The 13,018-nt window shown below is 36.9% G+C and overlaps 1 protein-coding gene across 1 annotated transcript in view; it reads left to right on the top strand.

Moving 5' to 3' along the window:
- The window catches only part of LOC128661747 (ranBP-type and C3HC4-type zinc finger-containing protein 1), a 122,754-nt gene that overhangs the window by 37,723 nt on the left and 72,013 nt on the right, over positions 1-13,018 (top strand). The window contains exons 2-3 of the mRNA XM_053715967.1: positions 10,792-10,952; positions 12,697-12,808. Of these exons, the coding sequence (XP_053571942.1) occupies positions 10,792-10,952; positions 12,697-12,808 (273 nt within the window). The remainder of the gene's footprint in view (positions 1-10,791; positions 10,953-12,696; positions 12,809-13,018) is intronic.

Raw genomic sequence — 13,018 nt, 5'->3', positions numbered from 1 at the left:
TAAATGTCTAGAAAAAATTTGGCAAGTGACGTACATGGAGCTGATGGCTTGGCCTTGAGACAAACAAGTTTGATACTATGTTTGCACCTGGAGGAAACAAATGTTGGCGGTTTCAATTAAGATACATAAGATCTAACTTTCGAACCCCTTGTGTGTTTTTGTGCTAACTCATGCCGTGTGATATTGGAACGGAGGGATGGAATTTCTTACCCTCTGCACACGTAAATATATGGCTACCTGTTAAAAGCAACATATTCTGTCTATAATGGACGGTATTAACAAAAGGTATGTTTGGCAAACGGAAAGTTTAGGAACTGCTATCTCATCTGTACTGTGCTCCTGGAAATAGGATACGGTTCACAGTAGCTCCCTTGTCAGGAGAACTTTAACATACTGTGCAATACTGTTTGTTTTATTCTGTACTCCTCCCTATTCTAAGTTGCAACTATATATCGGTACATTTAGGACCTTGGAGTGGGGGACCTAACATAGATCCTATTTATTTTTCATGACACCAGAAACTATGATAACTAGTGGTGCCCTCTGAAATGGTGTTGTTGGGTACCTTCCGGTCCAAATCTACCTTTTAGAGCATGCTCTATCTATGTATTTAATTTTGTTTTGGTGACCCTATATGCAATTTTGGTTTGAATTATCTGAATTTGCAAACTTATGACATTCACTGTTTTCTATTTACTCAATATAGAGGTGTGACACTCAAACATAGATCCTCACGGTATACTAAGTTGGCTGATTTGTGCAAATTCTTGCATGCCAACCTCTGGTGGAGGTGTTGTTTTTGCGGTATAGGTTATTTCTGTACATAAATAGGCATAGGTCTCAGACTTTTGTTCAAGATACTTAGGATAACGCATCCTATGTACTGATTTGATATAGCTCCTGTGCATAGCTAAAGGTTATTTATTTGTTTGCTAACCCGTTACATGTTTGTAGGAACAATACTGCACTGAAAAAAAATTTCTAGACATTTATGCTTAGTTGGGCATTATGACCCAAAAATAAAATGTGGATGCTGAAATCCCTGTCTTTCGTGTAGTTATTATTTTTGACACTACACATCTCTTTCTTTAACTAATAGTGTTATTAGTTTTAAACACCCGAATTATGAGTGCAAGCTAAAATTACAAAGTACCTTTTAAATCTGTTTACTGCAGTTTGATTGCAGCACTAATGAATGTATCTTGCTTTAAAATATCAAATTATAGCGTTCATACATTACAACATGAGCCAATTAATATTCCAATATTTTTCAAGTATGTTCAGATCACCTCATATGAAGAAAAGTTATTTGCATGGATCAAGAAGTTAGTATCAATTCCTTGCCTAAGTGATTGTGTCCCCAAGTATGGCAGCCAGTTATCAATCACCATTTTCAGCAGACAAAAGACCAAAGACCCCCTTTTTCTTGCATTCAGCTTTTCTTATATCTAATCATTGGTGATCTGTTTTTGGTTACGCCCACGGTGCTTGTCCTTTTCGGATTAGTCCTTCGGATGCTTTAGCATTGATTGGTTATCTGGGAGCCACCTCCCTGATAGACTCAAGTTGTGTTCTAATAGACAATTTATTTGGCTGTCATACCATTTCTAATCTCCTAGGGGGCAGCAGACGACCATAAATATAGTCTTATCATTCATTTTTGCTACATTCCAAAAATCTCCTTATATTGTTATTATTTAAACTACCATAACTTTTTGCATTAATAAATTTCTTTTGTCCAGCATCTGTATTTCATTTAGCATAACAGAAAATGTATAATTTGACACCAAAACACCAGTATTTTATCAATTTCTATGTTAAAATAGAAAATATCCACATATATCTGTGTTTATGACTACTATTCATGGGACATCTTGTCTGAAAACAAAGAAACCGATATTGTTTTGAAATTAGTCTAATACTTATTTAGAGATTCATCTCCACATCAGTTATTCCTGTAAATTCACTAGATTTCTGGAAACAGAGAAAAATGTGTTTATCTTGAAATCAATGGGTTCAGTATTTGTATATACCAATGTAGTAGTTATTCAATACAGCAACTATTTATTTAATGTAGTATGTCCCAGATCAATACATATATACATATGTGTTATTTGAGTATTTTAAATAGATTTGAAAATTAAGACAAATCAGTTATATGACTTTTTAAGTATACATTCTGCTATTTAAAATCTAAGTTTTTACCAGTCTGGAAAGTGGGATCTTTGTGTATTGTAACTCAGCAGGGACAATTTAGCACTTACTTGAGAGACAGCTGGATCCCCTGACATGTTTGTAGATGTAACCATTCCCCACAGACGGACCGTCTATAACTTCACAGGGGGCCTGTGAGTTCATTACTCATCTTGGGCAGGAAGCCCATATATAGGCCATATGTTCCATTCCTTTGTTCTTATTTGGATGTATTGTAACCGGAAGAAGGGGGGTGTCGCACCCAGCCAAGACCATCTCATACTACATTGGATTTTTTAGCTACAAAATTAAATATCAATATCTATGATATCTATGTAGCTTATTTTAATGTTACTTACAGGTACCTTCACAGCTATTACTGCAAATGGCCAATATGAACATTTAGGTTCTATTCAGAGGGCGTACTTATTATAATACAACATAATTAGGCCTGCTTGTTGATAAGGGCTAATCATTAGGTTATAGAGCATATAAGGCCACTCGATCACTCTCAGAGACAGCCCTCACTGTCTGCGGCTGGGACAGTGGGACATGAGGGAAATATCATAGACCTTGTTGCTTCAGAGCTTCAAGAGAGGGACTTAGAGAGTCATCATTTACATATGCCCTAGCTACCGAGATCATAGCATAGTCACATATATAGCTCTACAGGTAGTGCCAGTTCACTCTATCCCCTAAATACCTAACATCTGACTATAGCAAATCGAAGATACTGGCTTACATTGAATATGCTATCAGAAACATTATCTTCTAATGATTAGTAACTACATAATTGCCTTTCTAGCCTATATTTAAAGGGACACTGAACCCAAATTTTTTACTTTCGTGATAGAACATGCAATTTTAAGCAACTTTCTAATTTACTCCTATTATCAATTTTTCTTCGTTCTCTTGCCACCAATCAGCAAGAACAACCCAGGTTGCTCACCAAAATGGCCGGCATCTAAACTTACGTTCTTGCATTTCAAATAAAGATACCAAGAGAATGAAGAAAATTTGATAATAGGAGTAAATTAAAAAAGTTGCTTAAAATGTCATGCTCTGAATCACGAAAGAAAAAAATTGGGTTCAGTGTCCCCTTTAAGACCGTGGTCCATAACATCTTATACCAGGGGAAAGTAACCTCTCTCTCTCAAGAGCAGTATATCAGATTCTGTCTTTTAAATGTATACATGTAGGCCTTAAAGTGACATAAATAGGTTGAAAATTACACTTATGGGGGTAAACCTTAGTTAAATTTTAAGTATTTCTTCACTTGTTCCAATTATAATCATTCCTTCTCGCACATCATATGGGTTGTCATGAGACTTGTTTGTAAGGACAATACATTAAACTTAGTGTTGTGTAGATTATGTTTATATATTATGTTTACTAGCTAATTACTATGCTCACTTACACTTCTAAATATCACAAATTTATCTTTATTATCTTATTATGCATTGGTGTTTGCAATTGACCAGAAATATTTATATTCTTTTGAATAGCATTGGGCCCAAAAACAGCTCCTAGTATGGCTACCATAAGCATTATGATCTCCTAAATCAAGTGGTCCTTGAGTGACCAGATAAGTAGTCAATTCATTACGCTAGTACTATTGTAAAATGGAGGTTTATGAAGTCTGTTGATTCAATTATTGTTTCACTTATGTACACCAGTATCCAGTGTTTACCTGACTTATGTATACCAGTATCCAGTGTTTACCTGACTTATGTACACCAGTATCCAGTGTTTACCTGACTTATGTATACCAGTATCCAGTGTTTACCTGACTTATGTACATCAGTAATCCAGTGTTTACCTGACTTATGTACACCAGTATCCAGTGTTTACCTGACTTATGTACACCAGTATCCAGTGTTTACCTGATTTCCTGTTACATTAGCTATTTGACATTCACTGTATGTATTCTTTGCGCAAAACCCTCAATAAAGACTATGTAAAAGAAAAAAGATAGATAATCCCTTAATTACCCAAGTGGTCCTTGAGTGACCAGATAAGTAGTCAATTCATTACGCTAGTACTATTGTAAAATGGAGGTTTATGAAGTCTGTTGATTCAATTATTGTTTCACTTATGTACATCAGTATCCAGTTTTTACCTGACTTATGTACACCAGTATCCAGTGTTTACCTGACTTATGTACATCAGTATCCAGTGTTTACCTGACTTATGTACACAAGTATCCAGTGTTTACCTGGCTTATGTACACCAGTATCCAGTGTTTACCAGACTTATATATACCAGTATCCAGTGTTTACCTGACTTATGTACATCAGTATCCAGTGTTTACCTGACTTATGTACACCAGTATCCAGTGTTTACCTGATTTCCTGTTTACATTAGCTATTTGACATTCAGTGTATGTATTCTTTGCGCAAAACCTCAATAAAAGACCTATGTAAAAGAAAAAAGATAGATAATCCCTTAATTACCCATTCCCCAGTGTTCTATAAACACTCTGTTATATTAATATACTTTTTACCTCTGTGATTACCGTGTATCTAAGCCTCTGCAGACTGCTTATCTCAGTTTTATATATATACTTTTTTACCTCTGTGATTACCTTGTATCTAAGCCTCTGCAGACTGCCCCTTATCTCAGTTCTTTTGACATACATGAATTTTAGCCAATCAATGCCAATCATAAGTAATTCCAAGGGAGTGAACACAATGGTATCTATATGGCACACATGAACTAACACCCTCTAACTGTGAAAAACTGTCAAATGCATTCATAAGAGGCAGGCTTCAAGGGCTTACTAATTAGCATATGAGCCTACCTAGGTTTTACTTTTTGTACCAAAAGAACAAAGCAAATTTAATGATAAATGTAAAGTGGGAAGTTGTGTAAAATTGCATGCCCTATCTAAACATGAAAGTTTAATTTGGACTTTACTGTTCTTTAAATATTGAAAAAATAAAGGTAAAGTTTTAATGTCCATAAAGCAGTGCGCGCCCGCCATATTGTAACTTAGGTTTCTTCTTCTGCTGTAGGACAATTAGGAACAGTTATAAATATCTTACTAGAATGTGCAACGATGACTGTGGGGAAAACAGCTGTTCCTGCAATTCCACTTTTAACAGGTATTTAGAATTAAATTATATGATTAAAATAAATAATGAAAATATATTGCAAAGCTGATTTACTACATATAATTAAACATATTAATATCTCAAAGTGTTTAATGTCCCTTAAGTCAAAATTAAACTTTCATGATTCAGATAGAGCATACAATTTTAAACAACTCTCCAATTTTCTTTTATCACCGTTTGTTCTCTTGGTATTCTTTGTTGAAAGCTAAATCTATGTAGACTCATATGCTTATTTCTAGGCCCTTGAAGGCCACCTCTTATCTCAGTGCATTTATTGTTTTTTACAGCTAGACAACACTAGTTCATGTGTGCCATATAGATAACGTGTTCGCTCCTGTGTAGTTATTTATGTCCGCACTGATTGTCTAAAATGCAAGTCTGTCAAAAGAACTGAAATAAGTGGACATTCTGCAGAGGCTTAGATACAAGGTTATCACAGAGGTAAACAGTGTATTAATATAGCTGTGTTGATTATGCAAAACTGGGGAGTGGGTAATAAAAGGATTATGTATCATTTTAAACAATAAAAATTCTGGAGTAGACTGTCCCTTTAATATACTTTTTACCTCTGTCATTACCATATATCTAAACCTCTGCCCCCCCTTATTTCTGTTCTTTTAATAGACTTTTATTTTAGCCATTCAGTGCTGACTCCTAAATAACTCTACAAGAGAGCACAATGTATCTGTATGGCACACATAACCTAGCACTGTCTAGCTGTGAAAAAATGCGTTGAGGTGGCCTTTAAGTGCTTTAAAAATTTGCTTATGAGCCTACCTAGGTTTAACTTTCAACTAAGAATACCAAGAAAACAAAACAAATGTGATGATATTAGTAAATTGGAAAGTTATTTAAAATTGCATGCCCTATCTGAATCATGAAAGTTTAATTTTGATTAGACTGTTCCTTTAATTTCAGAATTCCCATTAATGTATTTTCTCATTGAATTTCCTGGGGTTTTTTTTATTATAAAAATGTATATTTGTGTTCATATATGAGGTGTGTGTGTGTTTATGCTACAGGAACATGTAGGTACTCAGTGCCCTTTAGACTACAACATACAGATCAGTATCTGAGACTACAAATCCCACAAACCTCTGCTGCTAAATTGTTACTAAACAGTATCACTTATTTTTTTAGCTGTTTGCTTTTACTGAGCAGGCATGACATATGGGGCTTTATAGTAAAGTAAGGCACTCTAAACCTTTATATCTCAAAATCTTCTGCTCCCTTTTTCACCAAACAAAAACAGACCCACTAGACAATAAAATACATCTGCATGCCAAACTTCATTAAAGGGACACTTAATCAAAATGAAACTTTCATTATTCAGATAGAACATGCAATTTTAAACAACTTTCCAATTGACTTATATTAACAAAATGTGCACTGTCTTTTTATATTTAAACTTTTTGAGTCACCAGCTTCTACTGAGCATGTGCAAGAATAAGTGTGTATGCATTTGTGAATGGCTGATTGCTGTCACATGGTACGTGTATGCATTTGTGATTGGCTGATGGCTGTCACATGGTACAGGGGGAGTGGAAAAAGACATAACTTTTAAAAATTGTCAGAAAAAAAATCTACTTCTCATTTGAAGTTCAGACTAAGTGCTATTGCATTGTCTTGTTATCTTGCATTTGTTGATTATGTAAATCTTCAGTGTTGACTGGTCCTTTAAGATTGGTGCAATGCTTTTTGCCCTATGTTTGTCTTATCACTTCCAATGTTAAGAGATAAAGAAAATTGCCTTTCTTTCCTAAGATATGGTGAGTCCAGGAGATTAAGAGGAACCGCAGGGCACTGTATGTGACGCCATTGAGTCTTGGGACTTTTGAGGGGACAACTGTGGCATTGCCTGAACAGCATCATTCTAAGAGACATTGGGTTCAGCGGGCAATAAACTATCTCTATATGTTATAGCTAAACAAGCAGCACAGACATGCATGAAGAAACAATTTGTGCTTCAAAATATAACAAAACAGAAAAAAAATAAAAAATGATTTTGTTTAACATTTAAATAGGTAATATGTAAATATGCTATGTACTGGCTCAGATAGTGCTCCTAAAGTGAAGTTTGCATAATCATGGTTGCGCTTCTCAATACATGATCCATATGAGGAAACGGGAGCATTTATTTATTTATAAAATATTTTACCAGGAAGGATACATTGAGATTTCTCTCGTTTTCAAGTATGTCCTGGGTTCACAAAACATTGCATTGATACAATAGGGTACAATAAAATACAAAGACAATAATAATACACAATATATGCAAAATTTTTACATAGAACAGGTAGGAAATATATAATCAACCATGACAGGTGCATTCTGTTTTGAGATATGTAGAGAGGGATCTCTTAAAGGATATTAGGTATGGGGAAGGTTTTAAAGTGTGCGGGGAGGTCGTTCCATAACTGTGGTTCTCTGTAGGAAAAGGAGGATCGAGCTGCTTTCTTTTTGTATTGAGGCACGCTAAATAATGTGCTGTTATCGGATCGGAGGTTATAGGAGGTGGGAATAGCCGGGGAGAGCATTCTGCTCAGGTAGGGTGGGAGCTTCCCAGGAAGGCACTTAAACACAAGGCTGGAAAGATAGAGGGTGCGTCTGGATTCCAGCGACAGCCAGTTTAGTTCTTTTAGCATGTCACAATGGTGGGACCTGTAGTTACATTGTAGCACAAAGCGGCAGAACGAGATATACAATGTATTAAGTTTATTAAGGTGAGTTTGCGGTGCAGGTGCATATACTACGTCCCCGTAATTCATGATAGGCATCATCTTTTCCTTTACTGTAGGGTTGAGGCAGGATTTGTTTCTGTACAGGGCACCTAGTTTTGGATAAAGTTTAGATGCAAGTTTTTCTATGTGGAGGCCAAAAGATAGATTAGGGTCTAACAACATACCCAAGTATTTGAAAAAGTGGACTTCGGTCAGCATACAAATAATAATGCTTTCTACTCACTAAAGAGTTAACTGAGGCGCTAAGGGAAAGCAGATTAAACATTTTCTGTGTTTTCAACTTTCTCCCACTGGGAATCAGAGGAGAATTGTAACCCGTGTAACTGAAGCGCAACCAAGGTCAGTTTAAACATTTTCTGATTTTCATTTGATCCCCGTTCTAGCAAATGTGTGATACTGCCAGATACGCAGAAATAAAAGTACATGCCACTCCGCTCCAAGTCAGAGACTAAGTGGAGAAGCGGGTCACGTGACCCGCCGACGAGAAAACACAAGAGCGCGATTCCATACAATGAAGAAAAGTACAGACCTTCCTGCCACGAAATCAAATGGCAGAAGACCGTTAACTCCAACAGAAGCATGGCGGTCACACATGTCCTTAGACATATAACATTTTCTGTCATTTTCTTCAGATAGATAAGAATTTTGCAGTGAGAAACAGAGATCTCCATACATACATCACAGCGCTTTAACTGTGGAGACTAAGCTGTTCATTCCAAACATACTATTGTGAATGTTAGCAGCCAAAATAAAGTATGAACATACATCCATATAAAAAGTAAAGCCAGTAGCTTGCTTAGCATAGCCCATATCCCGCAGTAAGAAAGAGGTATATACTTAAAACCCAATAAAGTAATAACCCCTAGGCCTAGTCTCTATCACACAACATGCCTGCTCCCTGCCTGTCAATATCCTTCCAAAGAATATATAAGTCCCATGTAATGCTGCAGCTTAACCATCTGAAGTGCACAGTCTCTCAAACCTGGAAGAACAAAAGGCAGGAGGACAGTTCACACGGTATGAAAGGAAGCCACTCAGATACCTGTGGAAAAGGAAAGCACAGAGTAAACCTACTCTGGCTTTCTATACCAGGGCAGCAACATGTTAGGAATTTGTGAAGTGGACTTCTCTGCATTTTCCTAACTGCTTAAAAGCCACCACTGCCCTACTGAAGAGACTAACGTGGAATACGGCTAGACCCAATCTTGAGAGGAAAGATCAGAGAAAACCTACTCTGGCTTTCTAAATAATAAAATCTTGATTGAAGTTAAATAAATCCAATCTTCTTCAGACACAAAAACTTCACCTCCTCCATGCACCGAAGGCAAAGAGAATGACTGGGGGTTGTAGGAAGGGAAGTGATACTTAACAGTTTTGACTGTGGTGCTCTTTGCCTCCTGCTGGCCAGGAGTGGTATTACCAACAGTAATTAATGAAGCCGTGGACTTACTATATCCGGAAAGAAACACATTTATCAGGTAAGCATATATTTTCTTTTTATTTAAAAATGTGAGCAATTTAAGTCATCAAGGGTGACACCAGATATCAAGGCATATTCTTTAACAATTCCAAAGTTAGAAGCATCTGAAAAACAGGGTTGAACATTGAACATCCCAGCAACTATAGCTAAACTGCTATGCAGCTATAATACACAGGTTGTGTAGGACACGTTAAAGGGACAGTCTAGTCAAAGTTAAACTTTATTCAGATAGGACATTTAATTTTAAACAACTTTCCAATTTACTTTTAGCATTACATTTTCTTTGTTCTCTTGGTATTATTTGTTGAAAGCTAAACCTAGGTAGGCTCTTATACTCATTTCTAAGCTCTTGAAGGCCGCCTCTTATCTCAGTGCATTTTGGCAGTTTATCACAGCTAGAGGGCGTTAGTTCATGTGTGTCATATAGATAACATTGTGCTCATGACCGTGGAGTGATTTAGGAGTCAGCATGATTAGCTAAAATGTGTGTCTGTCAAAAGATCTGAGGGGCAGCCTGCAGAGAGGTAATCACAGAGGTAAAACATCCTTTTTACTGCAATTATTTTCCAATTGCAAAACTCCGCCCACCATTTGTCCTACTTGGAGGAGCCAATCTAGGCTTTAGTCGGCAGACAACAAGGCTAACCATAGTCATAAGTTATTATAAAGTGTTCTGCAGTTGTTATCAGTTAGAGCCATTTAGGGACAGAAATATGGATAAGAAACTCTCCTTCTTTAGTAGAATCATATCTTGAGCCAGTAGCTTACAAGCTGGGTGAAGCCATTCAGAGCTTGTAGGTTCCAAACAAACAGAAATGTCTGCACTCCCAAGGTAAGGTGCAAACTCTTTATCAGCTACAAAACATAGCAGTGTTTCAAGCTTGACAAAGCCGCAGGTGCCCGAAACATTGCTATATATGTAGCTAATAAAGAGTTTGCACCTTACCTTGTGAGTGCAACCTTTTCTGTGTCTTAGGGACAGCCATGTAACAGAGTTAGCCTTAAGAAGTCAGCAGGTGCTTTTCAGGTTCTGAGTATTAGAAATTGTTCAATTTTCAGAGCTAAATTACATTAAAAGGGGCAAAATAAACAATGAAAATATATTGCAAACTTTCATTTTATATAAAAAAAAAAACCTCATAGTATTTACTGTCACTTTAAAATCAAGTGCTTGACTGTGTGATATGGTGAGACAAGCCTATACGGTGAATCCAAAGCAGATCATACAATGGGAAACCGCATCTAATGTGTGATTTTATTCCAGGCTCGGGAAGCAGAGAGATTAGAGAATTTTATGCATCTTCTACAACTGGATAATGAGGTTTTGATCCCAAACCAAGAAGCCATTGAGTGTCTCATCTGTTACACAGCGGTTCCTGCTGGAGAAGGGGTGCTGCTCCGAGAGTGTCTGCACAGCTTCTGCAGGTACGCTAACTGCACGCTCACAGCCTAAAGTAACACGGAAACTAGTCGTTTTATTAATACCCGTGCATTGTCTGGATCTGCGCCTGCAGCATAGAAATAAAGACCTTTATTTGTTGTAGGGTCCTGTTCTAAACGCTTTATAAGCAGCTGCAGCTTTTTCTTTGGCTATGTTAGTAGGAAGTGACTGTGTCTAAGGAGAAGTGTAATCCTGCCAAGTATCACAACCATCTCAGTGTATCACAGGGTTAACCTCTTGAGTGCCAGACGGTTGTGCATTAATCTTTTTTTATTTTCTTGTCTACTTCAGCTTTGTCCAATTTGATCTGCACTTCCTGTGTTCCCCATTCGCTCTCTATACTCCTCTCCCCCTGGCACATTAAAGCAGAGTTTACAATTGATATTTACAAGAACATGGACCATTTGCGTGAAAATTCTATAAGCTTTATTGTGCTTTATTTTGTCATTATTAAAGGGACATAATACTCATATGCTAAATCACTTGAAACTGGTGCAGTATAACTGTAAAAAGCTGACAGGAAAATATCACCTGAGCATCTCTATGTAAAAAGCTGACAGGAAAATATCACCTGAGCATCTCTATGTAAAAAAGGAAGATATTTTACCTCACAATCTCCTCAGCTCAGCAGAGTAAGTTCTGTGTAAAAAGTTACTCAGCTGCTCCCAGCTGCAGGTAAAAATAAAAAAAAATGAAGACATGAACAGCAGCCAATCAGCATCAGCAGTGCTGAGGTCATGAACTCTTACTGTGATCTCATGAGATTTGACTTAACACTCATGAGATTTCATAGTAAGCTTCCTTTACCTGATTGGTGAAATAATATGAGAGTTCACGAGGCTCATCCCCTAAGCTGTCCCAGGAAAGACACACTAAAATGCTGGTTAGAAATCCTTTACAATGGGATGTGGCTACTGAGGAACTTTTGAAGTAAAATATCTTTCTTTTTTACATAGAGATGCTCAGGTGATATTTTCCTGTCAGCTTTTTACAGTTATGCTGCATCACTTTCAAGTGTTTAAACATTTGGGTATTATGGCCCTTTAAATTAGTCTCTTTATCCAAGAATGTTTAATTTGTTCATGTTTTTTTTTTAGAGTGTGCAGTTTTAATAGGCTTTTCAAATGACTTCTTTTATTATAATTTTTATTATCATCATTTTTTATTAGTGTCCCCTAGGGCCAGTTTTGTGAGTGGCCCAGCACTGAAACAGTTAAGGGAACCACACCTTGCAGTCTGCATTGTGTAGAGTTTGCTAATTGCTCTAATTAAAGGGACACTAAGCCCATTTTTTTTTCTTTTATGATTCAGAGTAGCAATTTTAAGAAACGTTCTAATTTACTCCTATTAATTTTTATTCGTTCTCTTGGCATCTTTATTTGAAAAAAGCAGAAATGTAAGCTTACAAGCTGGCCCATCTTTGATTCAGCACCCTGGGTAGCGCTTACTGATTGGTGGGTACATTTAGCATTCAGCAAGCGCTAGCCAGGTGCTGGACCTAAGCTCCTAAGCTTTCATTCCTTCTTTTTTTCAAATAAAGATACCAAGAGAATGAAGAAAAATTGCTAATAGGAGTAAATTAGAAAGTTGCTAAAATTGCTGCTCTGTCTGAATCTTGAAAGAAAAAAATGTGGGTTTAGTGTCCTTTTAACTGTTTCACTGCTGGGCCCCTCTGGACTTAGAGGGAACACTGTTTATGATGCCCTTAAAAGCTGTTTATCCTGGCAGGGAATGTTTACGGCAGGTGGTAAACTGTTGTGAAGATCCTGAGGTATCGTGCCCCTTCCGAGATGACACATACGCCTGCTACAGTAAGCTCCAGCAGAGAGAGATACGCGCGGTGAGTGTGACCTGCAAGCAAACGTTCCTTCACTCACAGTGCGAGTACGTGAGGTTTAGATATCGAGTGATCAGAGGCCAACCATACACTAAATATATTATATTCTTGTTTTTAGCGGTGACATTTCCACTTTTAATCTGGGCTGAGGTCAGAATTATAATAAAAATAAAGCAAGGTCCCAAGAGAGCAAGATTTAAAGGGACAGAAAAA

The sequence above is a fragment of the Bombina bombina genome, chromosome 5 (assembly GCF_027579735.1).
Source record: "Bombina bombina isolate aBomBom1 chromosome 5, aBomBom1.pri, whole genome shotgun sequence".
Lineage (NCBI taxonomy): Eukaryota > Metazoa > Chordata > Amphibia > Anura > Bombinatoridae > Bombina > Bombina bombina.
This window is presented reverse-complemented; position numbering and strand designations above follow the sequence as displayed.